General features: G+C 36.8%; 1 protein-coding gene across 1 annotated transcript in view; it reads left to right on the top strand.

Annotated features, from left to right (window-relative positions):
* The window catches only part of Brwd3 (bromodomain and WD repeat domain containing 3), a 108993-nt gene that overhangs the window by 9172 nt on the left and 79824 nt on the right, over positions 1-19997 (top strand). The window contains exon 6 of the mRNA XM_028855991.2: positions 117-215. Within this exon, the coding sequence (XP_028711824.1) occupies positions 117-215 (99 nt within the window). The remainder of the gene's footprint in view (positions 1-116; positions 216-19997) is intronic.

Here is a 19997-nt window from a genome sequence, read left to right as displayed (position 1 = left end):
CTAAAGGTGTAAAATCAAGTCCTTTTGTCTCAAGTACTTGGGGAAAAAAAGTTTTTTTTTTCTTTTTTTGAATGTTTATTTTTTCCTTAACTAACTTTTGGTCTTTTTTTATATAGACTGTAAGAGTACACTATGGAATGGGTCTGCTTTTGCAGCTTTACACAGAGGCAGACCTCCAGAACTACCTGTAAATTATGTGAAACCTCCAAACGTGGGTAAGTAATATCATGCAAGTTATAAACATATTCTTGATTCTTTGTTGGTGGTGGTGTTGCTTTTGAGACAGGGTTTCTCTGTAGCAGCTCTGGCTGTCCTGGATCTTGAGTCATTCTTGAACTCTTGGTAGCCAAATGTAGGCACCATGATTGAATTTGAAGTATGAACACACTGCTTAGATTCTTAGAGTTAATTTTTTTGAAGATTGATTTATATATGTATGTGTCTGTGTATGTGTATACTATATGCTGAAGGTGCCCGAGGAGGCCTGAAGAGAGAGTTGGATCCTGCTGAGGTGGAACTACAAGCAATTGTGAACCACCCAATATGGGTGCTGGGAACTAAAATCCAGTCCTCTGGAAGAGCAAGCACTCCTAACCACTAAGTGTTCTCTCCAGCCCTACAAAATTTCTTAATGGGACCATGTACTTTAAAAATAACCTATTTATTCGTGTGTGTGTGTGTGTGTGTGTGTGTGTGTGTGTGTGTGTGTGTATGTGTACATGTGTACGTGCAACTGCACAAGTTTAGAGGTCAGAAAACAACTTGTCCATTTGGATTTCTTCTACCTTCTGGGTCTCAGGTCAGCAGGCTTAGCTGCAGGTACCTTTACACACAGAGCCATGTCATGGGGCTCAGGGCTATATTTTTAAAGTCATTTCCTATCTAAAGCAAATGTCACTGTGTAAAAGATGACTTATTTTTTACATTTCATTTTTCTTTCTTAGCAGAAACTTCCTTTGTTTTTGAGACAGGCTCTCATGTAGTTCAGGTTAACCTCCAATTCACTGTAGCAGAGGACAACCTTGAAGTCCTGAACACTTCTGCTTCCTCTTCACAAATGTTGAGATTGTGGTGGTCCCCTGCCTCAGAAACATTTTGAACATATAGTATGGGTGGTTTTAGCCATATGGCTTTCTATTTCTAGATCTCTTCATTGAGTTTCCACAAATTTTTACAGGGAACTGTTTAAAGATAGCTTTCAGAAGGAAACAAATGTATGTTCTGTTTATATTTCCTTGCCAAGTTTATAATGATGTTATGTATTTTATATCAGTCATCTTTCTATTTATTTTTTGTTGTTTTGTGACATGGTCTTGCTGTTTCCCATACTGGATTGGAATTCACTGTGTAACCAGGCAGTCCTCTAACTTGTCTCTTGATTCTTGGAATTATAGGCATGAAGCACTACACTTTGCTCTATTTTTTTTAAGCAAAATATCCCCATTTTTAATTTTAGTTTACAGAAATTCACACATCCCTAGTTATTCTTGGGACATCTCTGGCCAAATCATTTTGAAGAATTAATAGTTACTGGTCTACCAAGGTGGCAGATCTCAGTCTAAAACAATTTTGATTAGAATTAGGGTTTACAAAGTGCTTGTAAAACCAAGGTGCTGGAATGCCATTCTGCTTCCAGGATAAATAAATAAATAAAATAAAAATTACATATTTTCTATAGTTCCTAGTGCTTGCACACTGTGCCTTAAATTTTGAATAGATACATTTCTGTTCAAAAGACAGGAACATTTTTTTGTTGTTGGCTTTTTTTTTTTTTTTTTAAATAAACCTTATTTATTTATTATGCATACAACATTCTGCCACCATGTAACTTTGCACACCAGAAGAGGGCACCAGATCTCATTATAGATGGTTGATGAACCACCATGTGGGTGCTGGGAATTGAACTCAGGACCTCTGGAAGAGCAGTCAGTGCTCTTAACCTCTGAGCCATCTCTCCAACCCTGTTGTTGGCTTTTTAAAAAAATTTTTAGACAAGGTCTCACATGTATCCCTGACTAGCAACAGAGATCTGCCTGTCTCTGCCTTCCAAGTGCTTAGATTAAAGGTGTGCACTACCTTGCCCAGCTTCTTGTTGGCTTGTTGGCTTTTTGAGACAGGGTCTCATACCCAGGGCAGCCTCATGGTAATCCTTTTGTTTACACCTCTCAATGCTGGGATTAGAGACATATGCCTCGTTTATTAACAATTTTTCAAAAGGAATACTATTATATACAGTAAGTTAATAGAACTTACTAACCCCTAGAGGTTAAATGAATTGAGGTAGAGATTATTTTAAAAGATAATTAGACAAAATCATGGATTAAACATAGATGTTCATAAGAGAAATTGGTGACTTAGGAGTGCATTGCTAACAGTACTCTTTCATAGTTTGGATGGTACTTGGCAGAATAGACAACTCGGGTAAGCCTTAATGGATTTGTGTTGCTGATAATATTTTTTCACTTTATCAGGGATAGTTTATATACTAGTATTTTTATTTATAGTATATTGAATTGAATTGAGGAAGGTTTTTTTTCCTTATGTACTTATTTGTGTTCAAAGATATGTAAAATCAGAGATTCGACTACCTCTACCTTCAGAGTGCTAGGATTAATGGTGGTGTGTGATACCCTGTCAGGCTTTAAATTCTGTTTTTTTTTTCTTTTTGGTTTTTTGAGACAGGGTTTTTCTCTGTATATTCCTGGCTGTCCTGGAACTCGCTCTGTGGACCAGGCTGTCCTTGAACTCACAGAGATCTGCCTGCCTTTGCTTCCCAAGTGCTGGGATTAAAGGCACGTGTCACCACCGCCAGGCCTTGCTTTAAATTCTTAAATTAAAAATTTAGTCATCAGTGGTGGCGTGCATGCCTTTGATCCCAGCCAGCACTCAGGAGGGAGAGGAGGTGAATCTCTGAATTAGTGGCCAGCCTGGTCTGCAGAGTGAGTTCCAGGACAGCAAGGGCTACACAGAGAAAAATGCTGTCTGGAAAAATTTTAAAAAAATTAGTTTAAGTTAGCATTACTAAGTAATAAATTTCATTTTGTCATTTTCATACATACATGGCATCATTATACTTTGTTCTAATTCTTTCTCTCTTCCACCATTCTTCCCTCCTTTCTCCACCCCCTACTCTTGCTGGTGTCCTCCTAAAAAAAGTCATGTTTCTCTTCTTGTTTGTTTATTTATTTATTTTGAGACAGCTTCTCATGTATAGCTCTGATGTGTGCCGTGAAACTCCCTATGTAGACTTGGCTGGTCTCAACTCACAGAGATCCCACCTGCCTCTGCTTCTCACATGCTGGGATTAAGGTCAGGCTCCACCACTGCTAGGTCTTTATTTATTTACTTTTTTGAGACAAGATCTTATTGTCTAGCCCCAGTGAGCCCTCAGCTACTGGCATGTGTCACAGTTGGCTCTTACCTTGTTTTCTTTCTTTTTGTGGTATTGGGGTGGAACTTAGTGCCCCTTGCACTCTAGGTAAGTGTTCTAGCACCGAGCCAGACTCCACACTCCTTGTCTTTTGCTTTGTTCCTGTTGTTGCTTCAGTTTTTGAGAAGTACTCTCACTCTTTGGCTCAGCTTAGCCTTAAACCGTTGTGATCAGACTGAGTGGTGAGTTTACAAATGTGATCCACACACTCTGCATCTTCTGTTATTTGAACTAAGCATAGTCTTTCAACCTCCTGCTAGGTAGTTTGTAGTCTTTGAATAATTGCTTAGTAATGAAAGATTTGCTAGTATTCTTTTTAAAATCTTAAAACCTACCTTGTATTTGGAGAGGAGCTTAGATATAATTCACTCAGTTTTCACATAGAACACACTAGTCAAGTTTAAGAGATTTAAATTTAAAAGATTTTAGCTAAATTAGCTAAGATTAAGCTTAAGAGATTGAGAATTCAGACCATGATAAAAACTTTATTTGACTAAGAAAGCAAAGAATATGAATGCCAGATCTTTTAAAATTGTGATGTCAAAGCTAGGTGGTAACGCATTCCTGTAATCTAAACACTGTGATCTCCAGGATTCAGGAAGTACCAGGAGGAGAATCAGATAGAGTCTGGGTCAGCTTTAGTTCTTAGCAAGTTTGAGGCCTGCCTGGGCACTGTGAGAGAATAAAATTACACAAAGATTTTCTGCACTCAGGAGGCAGAGACAAGTAGATCTCTGTGAGTTCAATGCCAGCCTGGTCGACATAGCAAGTTCCAGGTCTACAGAGACAAACCATATAACAAAACATTGTTAATTTCAGGAAGTTTTCTCATTGCGGGGAGCATTTCTCTGTACCTACTTCATTCATTCATTCCATTTTTGGTTTCTTAAGACAGGCTGGCCTCAAATTGGATTTGTAGCCAAGGCTGACCTTTGAATCATGATCTTCTTTCGATCTTTCTTACTTCACCTCCCAATGTATTGAGATTCCAGGCTTGTATCACCATACCCAGCTCACCATAGCTAGTTTGAAATTAGTGTTTTACAGACAATCAGTCTAACACAGAACTATTAACATGATGGTGAGTCTTAAAAGCTGTATAAAAAAAAAAAATCTAACAACTAGAGAAAATTTGAATATTAGTGAATATGGAAAGCAGTTGTGTCTAAACAATACAAAGAAAATTTGTAAACTGTAGGTCTACTCTGAGCCTTTTGTTTTTGTTTTTGTTTTTGTTTTTTTCGAGAGAGGGTTTTTCTGTGTAGTTTTGATACCTGTCCTGGATCTCTCTCTGTAGACCAGACTGGGTTTGAACTCACAGAGATCTGCCTGGCTCTGCTAGGATTAAAGGTGTGCCTGGCCCTCTGAGCCTTTCATATGTAAAGTATTTTGTGCTTTACCTAATGATGGGTACTTCTTATGTAATTAGACCTTGCAGAAAAGACTAAAGAAAGGAATTAGGGAGGATATTAGTCTTTAGTCCCAGGACTCTTCAAGCAGGGTCAGGCCAGTTTCTTAAATTCAAGGCCAGATTGGTCTACTCAGGGAGTTCCAGATTAGCCAGGGCTATATAGTAAGACTATCTCAAAAAAAGAAGGAAGTAAAGATTCTAAACATTTCTAGGGAATATATCTGGCAAACTAGCTTCCCTGTTTGCAGCATAGAAACCCTAACAAAACCCAAGGAAGTCATATAATTGGTTGAAGATAGTTTGCTTTTCTTCTTATACTGTTTTTATTGCTGTAGTCAGATGCTCATACTTCAAATACACTTACTGAGCTGCAAAAGTAGATAATTAGCTATATTACTTTTTTTAAAGGGTCTCAGTATGTAGCCCTGGCTATCCTGGGACTCACTATGTGGGCCAGGATGGCCCAGAACTCACACAGATCCATTTGTCCTCTGCCTCCCAAGTGCTGGGATTAAAGGTGTACACCACCACTGCCCAGCTATATGACTTTTTAGAATCTGTATATCTATCAATCAATCATCTTTTTTATTTTTGATGCTAGGGATGAAGTTAGGACCTTATACATATTAGGTAAACTCTCTACCACTGAGCTCCGTCTGAAGCTATCTTTTTAATATTTTGATTTTGAAACAGTGTTTGCTCCAGGCTAGGCTGGCCTTCAGTTTGCTGGCTCTTCCTGCCTCAGTGTTACATGTGGCTGGGATGACAGGCCTTAGATACAAGGCCTGGCTGTTTTTAAAGTAAAGCATGTTAAGGTGTAGTGATATAGAATAAAATTCTCCCTTTTAAACTGTCCAGTTTACTGAACTTTGACATGTAAGCATTAGTGTAACTTGCAGAGTAATAAAGGATGTAATGTTTCTATCATTTTCTGAATTTCTGTCTCACAATCCCTGAGAGTGACTTATCTTTTCTTCTGTGGTTATATATTTGATTTATTTAGAGTATCATGTAAGTCTGGCTGGCCTGGAACTTACTATGAGATCAGGTTCATCATCTCATCTTGTTTTTATTCCCCTATTGTGTTCTTGACCTTGAACTCACAAAGATCAACCTCCTTTTGTCTTTCAAATGTTAGAGCTAAAGGTATGAACCACCACACTTAGCCCACAGATATATTTTCAGGCAAGATCTTACCGTGTAGCTCAGGCTCACCTAGAAATTGCTATGGAGACCAGGCTGGCTTTGAAGTGTAGTGATTCTCCTGAGTAGCTCCTGAATGCTGAGGTCTAGCAGATTTCTTTTAGATGATCATTTTATGAGACTTAAGTCATATCATATCAGTAGCATTTCTTTTTATTACCCAGTAGTATTGCATTGTATTGATACATTGCATTCTGTTTGTTTAGATCCATCCGTTATTGGATATTTAGATTATTTTCATATTTTGGGTATTATGAATAAAGCTACTTTAGATCTTTTTGTATAGGTATATTCATGCATATAGTTTGATTTTTGGGAAGCAAATACATAGTAGAATTGGTAGATCGAATGCTACATACAAACTTGTTTTATAAGAAACCGTGGGACAGTTTTAAAAGTGGTAGTGCCATCTTTATTTTCACCAGTGATGTAGAGATTTTCACTTGCTTCATCCTCATCGGTTTCTTGTATGATTATTTGGCATCTTTTTACGTGCATATTTGCCAATTTCTGTATAAAAGTATCTGTCCTGTGTTCATTTTAAAAATGGTTTGCCATTTTCTTAACGAGTTCTTAATATATTTTGTTTACAATTCTTTCCTATTTTGGATCAGTCTGTGACTATCTTTGCATTTTTTGTTTGTTTGTTTGAAAATTCCATTTATTTCACTCTAGTGGTAGCAAATACATACAGCACAAAGTAAAATCCTAACAGTACAGATCAGGTCTCAGTATTTCACCCTGAGTTTGTTCTTAACTCTGCCATTGCTGGCAGTGTGAACTCAGCCACGATCCTGGACTCTTTACATGGCTTTTCATCTGATAATGCCTGAAACCATTGTGAGGACTTATCTTTGCATTTTTTAAAGTCTTTAAAAGGACAGAAGCTTTTGATGAAGCTCTGCTTATCAGTTTTTTTTAAAGTATATGGTTTTTTGTGTCATATCTAAGAAATTGTTGCCTAACACAAGATCAAAAGATTTTCGAAACTGTTTCAACATTTCTCATCCTTAGCCCTCATATAAAATTTATAATCCATTTTTCAATTACTACAAACAAGCTTTGGGGCTTTTCCTTCAAATACCATTGAATACATGGCTCAATTTTGGGAAGATTCTAGTTATTTATTGCTAGGTAATAGAAACTACATTTTCAGTTATTTTTATATAGACCTTGTGATACTCATTTACTAAGTTTGGTAACTTAAGATACCTTGAGATTATTTATGTGGATGATGTAAACACACAAAGATAGTTTAAAATTTTCATCCTTTTTCCCTTGAATTTCTTTCTTGCACTATGAAATTGTAAGAATGGAATCCTTTGCCTTGTTCCTTATTTTAAGATTAAAACTAGGCAATTCTTATCACTAAGTATCATCATAGATGCTTTAATTGAATCAATTTGAAGATGTTACCTTCTATTCCTACTTTAAAGAGATTTTTTAATAATCAAAAATGGATATATCCCTCTTAATTTTATGATTGGAATTTCATCAATAATTTATGTATACACTTTAAGCAAGTACTTTATCACTAAGCTATATTCTCATCGGTGTACATTTTTTTGATTCAGGGTTTCATGTAGTCCAGACTAGGCATGTACTCACTGTATAGCAGATGCCATCTGTTCCTGACATGATTCTCCTGTCTCCATCCTATGAGCTGGGACTACAGCTATATCCCACTATGATTTGCTTTATGTGGTGCTTCAGACTGAATCCAGGACTTTGTGTTTGCTAGTTCTATTTTTTTTTTAATTCTTTGAGAATTTCGAAGAGTTTACTTTTCTCATAATCTTTTCAAAAAGGAAAGTTTTACATCAGTGTTTTGCTAAATACAATTCTGACCATTGAGACATCTCTCCAGCCCCCGAGTTCAGAATTGAATTGATTTGGCAAAACATTGCTGTAAAAATACACTTTATGAAGTTACCAAAGAAATAAAAAAGGATTGGTATGATATGATCTTTAGAGATCAAACCATGAAAAGTTAAGCATTTTTTCTGCATAAAAAAATACAAAACTTCCAAATGTAGCAGGGCAACTTTGCACGCTGAGACCTCTTGTCTCTACCTCCCAAGTGGTGAGGTTTTAGGCATACCAGAATGTTTGTGGACTGGAGATGGCTCAATGATTAAGAGTACTTATTTTTGGCCGGGCGGTGGTGGCGCACGCCTTTAATCCCAGCACTCGGGAGGCAGAGGCAGGCAGATCTCTGTGAGTTCGAGGCCAGCCTGGGCTACCAAGTGAGCTCCAGGAAAGGCGCAAAGCTACGCAGAGAAACCCTGTCTCGAAAAACAAACAAACAAACAAACAAAAAAAAGAGTACTTATTTTTATTGTTGTTCTAAAAGACAGGGGGGAGGGGTATTCAATTCATAGCACCCACATGACAACTTCAGTTCCAGGGTATCTGACATCATCTTCTGGCCTCTGTACACCAGGCCATGCATATGATGCACAGGTGTTCATGCAGAAAAACACCCATACCATAAATAAATTAAAAAAATAAAATTTCTGACCTCACCTGTACTCTATACCACGAAACATTATTTAGTCTAATGTTCCTATGCTTTCTGCAGTTATTCTGTAATGATGTTTAGCAATGTAATGAAATGAGGTGAGGGCGCAGGATGAAGGAATTTGGGAGTTAATTCCCAGATACCATTTTCCATACTAACTAATATACCACTTTAAATATATGTGTGGTTCCCTTGATCAAGGGTGAATTTCTAAATTTCTCTAGAGAAAGAACAAAATACGACTATAGGGACTGAAGAGATGTTTCAGTGGTTAAGAGTACCTGCTGGGCTTGCAGAAGACCTGAGTTTGGTTCCCATTACTCCATTGCAGCTCACAAAGCATTATAACTTCAGTTTCCAGGGATCCAACATCCTTCTCTGATCTCCACAGGTACCAGGTACACATGTGTTACACAAACATACATACAGAGAAACTCTCATGCAAATGAAAAGAAATCTTAAAAATGAGATGGCTATAAGAGTTACATTTTTATTTACACTTCAATCATGCTATTTCATTAGCTGGATGCTTGTCTAATCCAGTTGGGCATTTCATTGTGCCAAGATTAAATCAGGAAGAAATTTGAACCAACCTCAACCACTATAAATACTGAATATAACTTAAATAAATACTGGGGCATATGGAATATTTGTGGTGTTGCTTGGGGCCTTACCCTGTTACCACTATATGTTACTATTTATTCATCCATTTTAAAGATTAATGTTTGTTATGGGAACTGGTAATGAAGACTAAAATTTTATGCAAACACAGATCTACTGCTGAGATAGTTTGTCATGAGGGAAGTAATATTAAATGTTCAATGTGACTTTCAAAAACTAGTAATTATTATCCATCATGGCAAAAAGTTTAGAAATTCTCCTATTTTCATATCAAAACAATTGTCATACAGTTTCTCTTAGAAGGGCAAGGGTATGACTTAACTCATTTAGTTACATATTGACACTATTTCCCAAGAAGAAATATGTATGCTTTTGTATGTGTAGGCTGAGTCAAAGGTGTGATGCATTAAGATGCTATTTTTAAACTTTTTTTCACTTTTATCTCCAGTCCACTTAACTTAAAGCTACATGCTATAATTTACATAGCATGCCTTTAATTTACATTGTGTACACTTTAGGAGGCTTGCATTAATTCTAAAGCCAAATTATTATTTACAAGTTAACATAGGCTTCCATTTAGCATTGATTGTCTCTTGACTTACTGGCCACTGCATGTGTCATAGTTAATGCCAGAGTTTGCTTGGAGGTGGGAAATCTGCCTCTTTTTAATATATAGATAGAAATTTGAAGAAAGTACTCTCAGCTAAACTGTTCTCTTGAGTAGATGACTGAGGTTCTGTCAGAAATATTTATCATTCTTCCTCCTTAATTTTCTGTAGTTCCTATCTCTTGGATCATTTTTTGCCAGACTTTGTCCTGTGTTGGTTGCCTCTCCCCATTTATTCTTCCTCCTAGTTGTACATAGATAATTGTGCATGTAGTAAGTTGCTTCTAAAGTTCTTGCTTTTATGTGTCTGGAGAGGAGGAAGAGCTGTTTGTCACACCTGCAAGTAATTACAACTGAACTATAAACTCAGTCCTTTGTATGTGCCACATTGAGTGCTTACTAAATAGTAAATGGATGGAAGTGCTATAATTACTGCCACATGGAAACGGAAACACCGTGGTAACTGCATTGTTTATACAGCTGAGTTTCAAGCCCTTCCCATACATTTCTGGAATCAGTATTGCAGTAATATTAGGATTAGTAATTTTAGGACCTTTTGATTTTTATGTTTTGAGATTATAATATTATTACACTATTTCCCCTTCTTTTTCTTCCCTCAACCCTTAAGTCTATTCTGAACTTTTCTTTTTCATACAATACAAAATATTTTAGCCTTTTTTCTGCACTATACATTTGATCAAGTGCTTTACAGAAATATAACTTTACTTTATCAAAGGAAGTTTTAAAACAAGTGTTAAATTTGTTAAATCCAAAACTTCTGGGTTAATAACCAAATCAGGTTTAAAGGCTTAGAGGATGATTAAAAGGATAAGAAGAAAAATACAATTGTAAGGTGGTTGTGGTGGGGCACTTGGGAGGCAGAGACAGGAGGATTTCTGAGTTCAAGGGCAGCCTGGTCTATTTGGACAGTTCTAGGACAGCCAGGGCTACATAGAGACCCTGTTTCAAAACAAAACAAAATTACGATGTTTGTTATTGCACTTATATTACATTTAAATAACTGCAGGGTCTGACAGAAAGGCTGAGCAGAACTGGAAAAGGTGACTAGTTTTGTTTGTTTGTTTTGTTTTGTTGTAACTCAGTATTACCTAAACAACAATCAAATGTATGGCCATTACCTAATTTGTGCTGCAGATGAGAACTGTGGGATGGAATTGGCATCCTCTTTGAAACTATAGACTTTTAGTATGAATGATTAAAGTTTTACAGACATAATTTGATCCATAGTAACATTGAATTGATGAAAGAAATTATTCTGTAGTTTTATGTATTTACTAGACTTTCCGTCTTTTATTCGAATTTATTTTTACCCCTTTTCTAGTACCTTTCAAATTTAGTGGATATTAATTTGTCTTGTTAAAGCATTTCTCAAAAAAAAAAAGTTTTACTCAGGCTTCCTACGATCATTTGCAGATGTTGAGCTGATGCTGAATTTTACGTATTTTCTTTGTTTGGTTTGATTGTTTTTTACAGTGCTTCAGATGGAACTTGGGGCTTTATGCATGTAACATACTTGTTGTACCACTAAACAATAGCACCAGCTTACCATTTCCAGAATGGTTTTTTTTATGTTGTTTTCCTTTTGCTTTTAAACTTTTTGAGAGAGAGTCACTTTGTAGCCCAGGGTAGCCTAGAGGTTGTGATGCTTGCTGTGTGTGTGTACACCCACCTATACCCACACACATACACGAAGAAATACTTGCTTTCTTCTATGCACATCTGGGTCCCTGGCATTGGATTCAGTGACTGAGTCTCTTGGGGGCAAGTGCCTTTACTTGCTGCAATGCCTCACCAGCCTTTTCAGGGGACTTTATGGGGCAGTTTCTTAGTCTGTTACTGTCCTTGGTATTTTTAGCCACTGTTTGCTTAAGGTCGCAAATATGTACGCTTTTCTAATTAAAATAAAAATAAAATGAACATTATTATTAGCCAAGTGACATTTTTATGAAAGAGAAGACAAAAAATTGGTTTGTCAGCCGGGCGGTGGTGGTGCACGCCTTTAATCCCAGCACTCGGGAGGCAGAGCCAGGCGGATCTCTGTGAGTTCGAGGCCAGCCTGGGCTACCAAGTGAGTTCTAGGAAAGGCGCAAAGCTACACAGAGAAACCCTGTCTTGAAAAACAAAACAAAGCAAAACAAAAAAAATGGTTTGTCTTTCAGTGTCATTTAAGAAAATTAGAAGCTGCCGGGCGGCGGTGGCGCATGCCTTTAATCCCAGCACTCAAGGAGGCAGAGGCAGGAGATCTCAGTGAGTTTGAGGCCAGCCTGGGCTACAGAGCAACACCCAGGACAGGCAGCACTGTTACACAGAGAAACCCTGTCTCGAAAAAACCAAAAAAAAAAAAAAAAAAAAAGAAGAAGAAGAAGAAGAAAATTAGAAGCATTCTATTTTTATATAATTTTAAAATATTTAAAGATTAGAAAACTACAGAAGGATTTCATAAACAGTATATAGAACCTATTATATTGTCAAGGGCAGATGAAATTGCTCAAGAGTTATCTGAATCATGTGAAAAAAAATCAGATATTATCACCACTTTGTACACTTCTGATTTTATGTGAGTTTTGGTGCTAGTTTGATAATATGCTCTCTCCCAGCCTATATAAAATTTACCTAGCTTTGCTTAAGTCCCATATTTTTTTACTGTTAATTGATCACAATATTTATCATATTATCATTTATTAAAATAATACATATCAAAATTCAGTGAGTTATTCTTACAGTCTTGTTTTAGGCTCAAGTTTTATTCAGGGTAGGAGCTTTGTCAATACTAAACTGCAGATTATATAGGATAATTTAATTATGTTTCCTATTTAAAGTGTACTCAGTAAAGACAACCAAGTGTTAGCCTGTAATCTGACAAAATCAGATTTAGCGTTTCACAGAGTGGGGGAGTAAGCTCATGGAACCATGGAAGGTCTCTGAGGGATGGGAACAGCTTTATTACATTTTGATTAAACTAAAGAAATCTTAGGAGGGTTTAAAGGAAGCCAGATCAGTTCTAGATTGGTGTCCGTTTCTGAGGCAAATTAGGAAAAGGGAGAATTATCCAGGTGTTGGATGTTATTGGTAGTTTAGGAGTTAGCGATTTCTCTCTTGGAGTAAATAAAAATAGCAAATGAGTCTGAGCATATCATTGGTAAGAAAGCAGTAATGGTCAAGGAATGAGTGGGAAGTTTATTAAGGATATTTTAAAACTGCTGTATAATCTTGGGTAAAGCAATGTTTCCTGTTAACTTTGCAGCTGCCTTTATTTGTAGCTGTCCTCCCGAGTTTGATTAATTTTAGGGCTTTTGTCTTAGTTTTCAGTTGTCACTGATTGACTCTTTCAGTCCTAAATATCTTTGGAGTATTTTAAAACAGAGCCTTATAAATCTTTTAAAGAACATGATCTGCAGATTGTCATTTGTCATTAAGGTCACTTAGGGACTTCTTGGGGTGCTCTTAATCTGTTGAGTTGAAAATCTTTTGAGAGGGCTAGAAATATTTTGTAGTCGACAATTCAAGGTTCCGCACTTGTGGGGGAAAGTTGTGATATAAACTTCTTTTACTATAATAGTAAATGAATAAACTAGTTAGTAGCCTAGCAGCTCTGAAGTGGTCTTTGTGGAATATTCTTTGATATTCCTTGGGTCTTCTTGAGCTTTCTAGTAGAAGCCAGAATCCCTGCTGATTGTGTTAAGTGTCTCACAGATACAAGTAATTGAGATATATAATATAGACTTTTTATTGATAACATTAAATCTTTTTAGGCTCACACTAGTTGTATATTCTGTAATGTTTAATTAAACAGGCAGCTTTTAAAAAGTGGAAAGACTATTGCAGTGAAATCAGGAAACCTGGGTTAGTGTAGTCTTTGCCATTTATTGGCTCTGTGGTACTAGGTAACATTTCGTATTTCCTTATTTTCTCATTTAAAAATGAAGAAAATACTTGCTTTCAGATCTATCAGAATTACTGCATACTCAAATGAGATGTTTTGGAATTACATTTTGAACTTTAAATTGTTATGCAAGTGTAATTTATCATTATATTAGTCACTTTTGCTGTGACCAAGTACCCTGAGAAAAAGTAACGTAAGGGAAGGGGGTTTTATTTTGGCTCATGGTTTTCAGGAGACACAGTCCTTCATGGAGATGAAGGCATGGAAGCTTGTGGCTGGGACTTCCCACATCCCTGTTAAGCAAGAAGCAGAGAATGGATGGAGGATGGTGGGGGGGTATAAAACTCCAAAGCCTACCTTCAGTGACCCACTTCCTCCAGTGAGGCTCAGTGTCCTAAAGGTTTCACAGTCTCTTAATCAGCCACCAGATGGGAACTGATGAAGAACATTTCTCATTTAAATCACAACAGATTTGAATCATAGTTTCTAATAATACTGTTGTGAAGTGAAAAGCAGATGAGTTCAGTCATATTTCCTACTTTTCTGTTCCATTCATGGTATCAGGGACTATGTTGAAGTCCTAGAATTGAGTTTTGTGCAGAATCAGAGAGGAGATAGAGTTTCATTTTTTTATATGAAGCTATCTACTTTCACCACCACCATTTATTAAAGATGTTATCCTTTCTCCAGTGTAAAATTTTTACCTATTCTCATAATCAAGTGGCTGTAAATTCAGGCACCTATATGAGTATAGGATTATATCTGGATACTCAACTCTATTCTATTGATCATTATGTGTCTTGTTTTCATATCATGCTGTTTTATTGCTATAACTGTGTAGTATAACTTGAAATCTGGGGTGGTGATCTGCCAGCAGTTTTTTGTGATTTTTTTTTACTGTGCTGGGTGTTCGTATTTCCATATGAAATTTTTTTTTTTTTTTTTTTTTTTTTTTTTTTTTTTTTTTATTTTAAGTAAATTTATTTTACAACATCATTTAGTTCAACATAATAGCCACAGATTCCCTGTTCTCCTACTCTCGCCCCCTCCCCTCCCCCATCCCACCCCCCATTCCCACCTCCTCCAGATCAAGGTCTCCCTGAGGACCGGGATCGACCTGGTAGACTCAGTCCAGCCAGGACCAGTCCCCCCCTCCCAGACCGAGCCAAGTGTCCTGCATATGTCCCAGGATTCAAACAGCCAACTCATGCAACAAGCCCAGGACCGGCACCAACACACGGCTGCCTCCCAAACAGATCAAGCCAAATGACTGTCTCACCCGTTCAGGGGGCCTGATGCAGTTGGGGCCCCTCAGCTTTGGTTCATAGATCCTGTGCTTCCATTCGTTTGGCTATTTGTCCCTGTGCTTTATCCAACCCTGGCTTCAACAATTCTCGCTCATATAAACCCTCTTCTTTCTCACTAATTAGACTCCCAGTGCTCCACCAGGGGCCCAGCCATGGATGTCTGCATCCAGATTCCTCAGACCTTCCTTGGATGGGGTTTATGGCACAACTAACAGGGTGTCTGGCCATCCCATCACCGGGGTAGGTCAGTTCCTGCCGTCTCTCGTCCATTGCCAGCAGTCTTTTCTGGCGGTATCTTTGTGGATCTCCGTGGGCCTCCCTAGCTCTCTGCTTCCTCCCCTTCTCATGTGGTCTTCATTTACCATGGTCTCCTATTCGTTGTTCTCCCTCTCTTTTCTTGATCCAGCTAGGATCTCCACTCTCTTTCCCTCGACCGTCGCTCTTCATTGTTCCCACTCATGACCAGGCTGTTCATGTAGATCTCATCCATTTCTCCATGTCTTTTTTGGGGTCCCGTTTTCCAGGTAGCCTCACTGGTGATGTGAGTAGCAGTTCAGTCATCCTTGTTCCACATCTAGTATCTTCCTATGAGTGGGTACATACCATATTTGTCTTTCTGAGTCTGGGTCACCTCACTCAGGATGATTTTTTCTAGATCCATCCATTTGTCTGCAAACCGTATGATGTCATTGTTTTTTTTTTTTTTTTAAGATTATGCTTTCAATTTCAATCCAGAACTGTGTTGGAATTTTGATGGGAATTGCTTTGAATCTGTAGATTACGTTTGGTAGGATGGACATCTTCCTAATATCAGTCTATGAACATAGGGAGTCTTTTCATCTTCTGGTATCTTCTTCAGTTTCTTTTTTCAGTGACTTAAAAGTTCTTTGATTAGATTGATGATAAGTTATTTTTTTAGGCTATTGTGAATGGTATTATTTCCTTGTTTTTTTTCTCAATGTGTTTGTCATTTGTATATATGAAGGTTACTGATTTTTGTGTGTTAGTTTTGTATCTAGCTACTTTGCTGAATGTGTTTATCAGGTTTAGCAGATTTCTGGTAGAGTCTTTAGGGTCTTCTATGTATCCAGTCTATACTGCATCTGTAGAAGGACATTTGACTTCTTCCTTTCCTCTTTTTGTCTCCGTCCCCTCTATCTCCTTGAAGTTAGATTTTATGAAAACAGAAATGATTTTAGACTGCCTTCAAGGTTAAATAGGGTATTGATGAGCTGATTGCAGAAGCTAAAGAAGTAGCTGGAGGTAAAGGGCATCAATATAGTAATCTGAGAGTTTAGTTTAAAACTGAAAAGATTTCCTTTGGAAATGTCAAATGGCTTCCTCTGTATTTGTACTTGTTCATGAGTATGGATGTGTAAGCATATTAAAGTTTTATACAGTTTTATCACTTGTGTGTCTACCTCTACTATTGACAAAGAATTTTCATCTCCACAAGGGCTCTCTATGTTTTCTTTTTATAACAGGCCCACCTCTTCTACTTAATCCTAACCCCAAGCTGTGTCAATTACTAATCTTATACAGCGGTCACTTAGTATCATGGAGGATTAGTTCTAGGACCATCCTCTTGTGATGACTAAATTAATGGATGTTCAAGGTCCTTGAATGACACAGAGGTGCTATGGTTATATGTTAGTGATAGAGAGCTTTGCTGCTGTGTGTAAGGCCCTGTATTTAATTGCCAGTACTGCAAAAAGTAAAATAAAATAAACAAACACATAGTTTTTGAACATAGCTTCTATACCTTGTTCCATATATTTAAAATTGCCTTTAGATTATTAATAATTCTTAAAACAATTTTAATGCTATTTAATTATTATTAGGAATGGTGACAGAAAAACCATTTGTATGTATTTGATGCAGATGCAGTTTTATTTTTGTGGCTGTTATTAAACTCAGGGCTTCTCACATGCTAGATAAATATCTTCCCCCTAGGTTACACTCCCAGCCCATGGTTTTACATTTGCTTACTGTGTGTGTACACTCACATGCTGTGATGTACATGTGGAGGGTAGAGGATGACTTGTAGGAGTCAGTTCCCCTTCCACTATGTGGGATCTAGGGATTGAACTCTGGTTGAGGAAGAATCTCTTGGATTCTGTTGCTTTGTGGACTCCAGGTAGCTGGCCTGCTGGCTTTCCAGCATTCTCCTGTCTGTGCCTTCTATCTGGCCATAGGAATGCTGGGAGTCATTGTATATGGTGTTGCTTAGCTTCTGGGGACTGAACTGAGGTCACCAGGACTGGGTAGCAAGTGCTTATACCTGCTGAAGCCATCTCTCTAACCCTCAAAATATTTCCTTCTTTAAATGTACCTTCTCTCACTATGTAGCTCTTGGCTGGCCTGGAACTTATTCCATAGAGCAGACTGGCCTTAAACTCATAGAGACCTGTCTGCCTCAGTCTCCTGAGTGCTGGGACTAAAGGTGTGTGCCACCACTCCTGGCTTCTTTCATAGTTTTTGTATTCCACATGCATGACATTATGCAGTACTTGCATGTCTGTGCTTATTTTATTTCAGTTAGCATAATTATATGAATTCTAATTCTGTGGTTGCTTGGATGACAGGATTTTATTCATTTTACTGCTTAATAGTATTTAATTGTACATGTGTGCCACATTTTCTTTCTTTATCAGCTGATAGACAGTTTAGCTTCTGTTTTTTGTCATTTGTAAATAGGACAATAAATATGTGTATAGTATAGATGTTCCTTCTGTATATTGATTTTATTTTCATTGGCTGTATGTTATGTAATGAGATTGCTGAAGCATATAACAATTCTATTTTTAGTTTTTGGAGAAACTTTCTATATTGCTCTCTGTAATGGCTATACTAATTGATACCTCCACCAGTAGTATAAAATAGTCAAGACAATGGGCAGAAGTTCCAGTACTGCTTGAAGCCAGAATGAGTTCTTCTTTCATTGTGGTGCAGGGGCTCAAACCCAGGGCTTGAGCATGCTGGGCAGGCACACCTCCTATCTCACTGAAGGAGTGTTGGGATTAGAGCTGTGCATCATCACAGTGCTTCTGGCTTTTTTTTTTTATGTGGGTTGGGGTGTTGAACTCAGGTCATCAGACTTGCTAGCAAACACTAAATTTGCTGACTTCTCTCCCAGGCTCAGTAACAGCCATTCTAACTGGGATAAGATGATTATTTGATTTGCATTTCAATGATGATTTATAATATTGTCAGTTTTGTTCTATGTATTTTAACCACGTGTTTGTCTTTTCAGAAAGGTCTGTTGCATATTTTTTCACTGTGCTCATTGGTTTTCTGTTGAGCTTTTGGATGCTCATATATGTTGTCTATATCAATCCTGTGTCATATGAATAGCTTTTAAATATTTTCTTCTATTCTCTAGGTTGTTTTTTGTCTGTCAATTTTTTTTGGTGCAGAAACACTTTAAATTTGAGATAATAATTTAATCTATTAATACTTATCTTTATTTCCTATGGCTTTAGGGTTAAAACAATCCTTGCTCATGACAATGCTCACTATTCTCTTGTATTGTTCTCTGTGCCTATATTTATGCCAATACTGTGTTGTCTTAAATGCTATAGTTTTAGAATATATTTTGAAATCACACTTATTCCTCTTATTGAAGATATGTTTGATTATTTGGGGTTTGTGGCTTCATACAATTATGTGATTTTTTTCTTCTAGTCGTAAAAGATTATTATTATTTTATTAAGATTTTATTTATAAACAGATTGTATTACAGACATTTACCATATCTGTGATGCATATTTACTTTTTTGAATCTTGTTAAATTTCTTCAGTGTTTTGTAATTTTCATTGAAGACATTTTTCATTGGTTTACTAAAATTTACTTACAGGTATTTTTTGTAGTTATTGCAAATAGATTAGTTTCTTGATTTTTATCCCCCCTCCACCTTTTTAGAAAGGTCTACCTTAGGACTTAAAAAAGCAAAACTCTCAGAAACCTATTGGTTATTTTGGTAGTTGCACTCCAAGATAATTTGCCATTATAATTTACTTATTTTACATGTTTATTTTGCATTCTGCAACTTTGCTTAAGTCATTTGTTCTGATAGCTTTTGGTAGAGTTTTCTGGAGTTTTTTTTTTTTTTTAATGCTTTGAGATAAGTTCTCACTCAGTAGCCAAGGCTAACCTGTAATTTGCTCTGTAGCTCGTGCTGGCCACAAACTATACTCCTTCCTCAGCATCTTTTGTGAGCCACTATGTCTGACTAAGACAATAAAAAATAAAATAAAAATAAAAAAGACATTTTAGAGTGAAAGCTTTTTGCTGTTCCCTTTTTAGCATACAATGTTATCACTTTGTGTTCTAAACAGCCTTTATTAATTAAAGGGCTGTTCCTTCTATACTTACTTTGTTCAGGATTTTATCTTTGGAGGAATATTGAATTTTGCTGATTTCTGTGTCTATTGAAATAGTCATGATTTTGTGTTTCATTTTCTTGAATTGCATATGTTGAACTATTTTTCTTCTCCGAGGCAAATTTTAATTGATTATAGTGAATGATCTCTTCAGTGTGCCATTAGGTTTGCTTTGCTGAATTTTGGTGAAGTTATTTACTTCTATTTTCATTCAGGCTTCTTCATCCAGGCTGCAATTTTCTTTTTAGAAAACAAGTTTTGATTTCCCCCCTGTGATATTTGGGATCAAACTCCAGGGCCTGGTATATCCTGGCAAGTGTTCACTCTGCGACATAGTGACCCCAATTACATTCAGTTTCTTTTTGTTGGGTTCTATTCTTATCTCTTTATTTGTTTTGTTTTGAGAAAAGTTTTGCAGGCTGGGTAAGCCCAGGAACTCTTAGTCTTCTTCCCTAATGCTTTCTTATTTTGATATTAGGTGATACTGGCATACCATAAAAACAATGGATATTAATTGTTATTTAAATCAACATGTTTGCTGGTTCTGATATTTTCTTTGACTGGAGACTTAATTATTGCTTCAATTTATTATCTATTGTTGATCTGCTGA

The sequence above is a fragment of the Peromyscus leucopus genome, chromosome X (genome assembly GCF_004664715.2).
Source record: "Peromyscus leucopus breed LL Stock chromosome X, UCI_PerLeu_2.1, whole genome shotgun sequence".
NCBI lineage: Eukaryota > Metazoa > Chordata > Mammalia > Rodentia > Cricetidae > Peromyscus > Peromyscus leucopus.
This window is presented reverse-complemented; position numbering and strand designations above follow the sequence as displayed.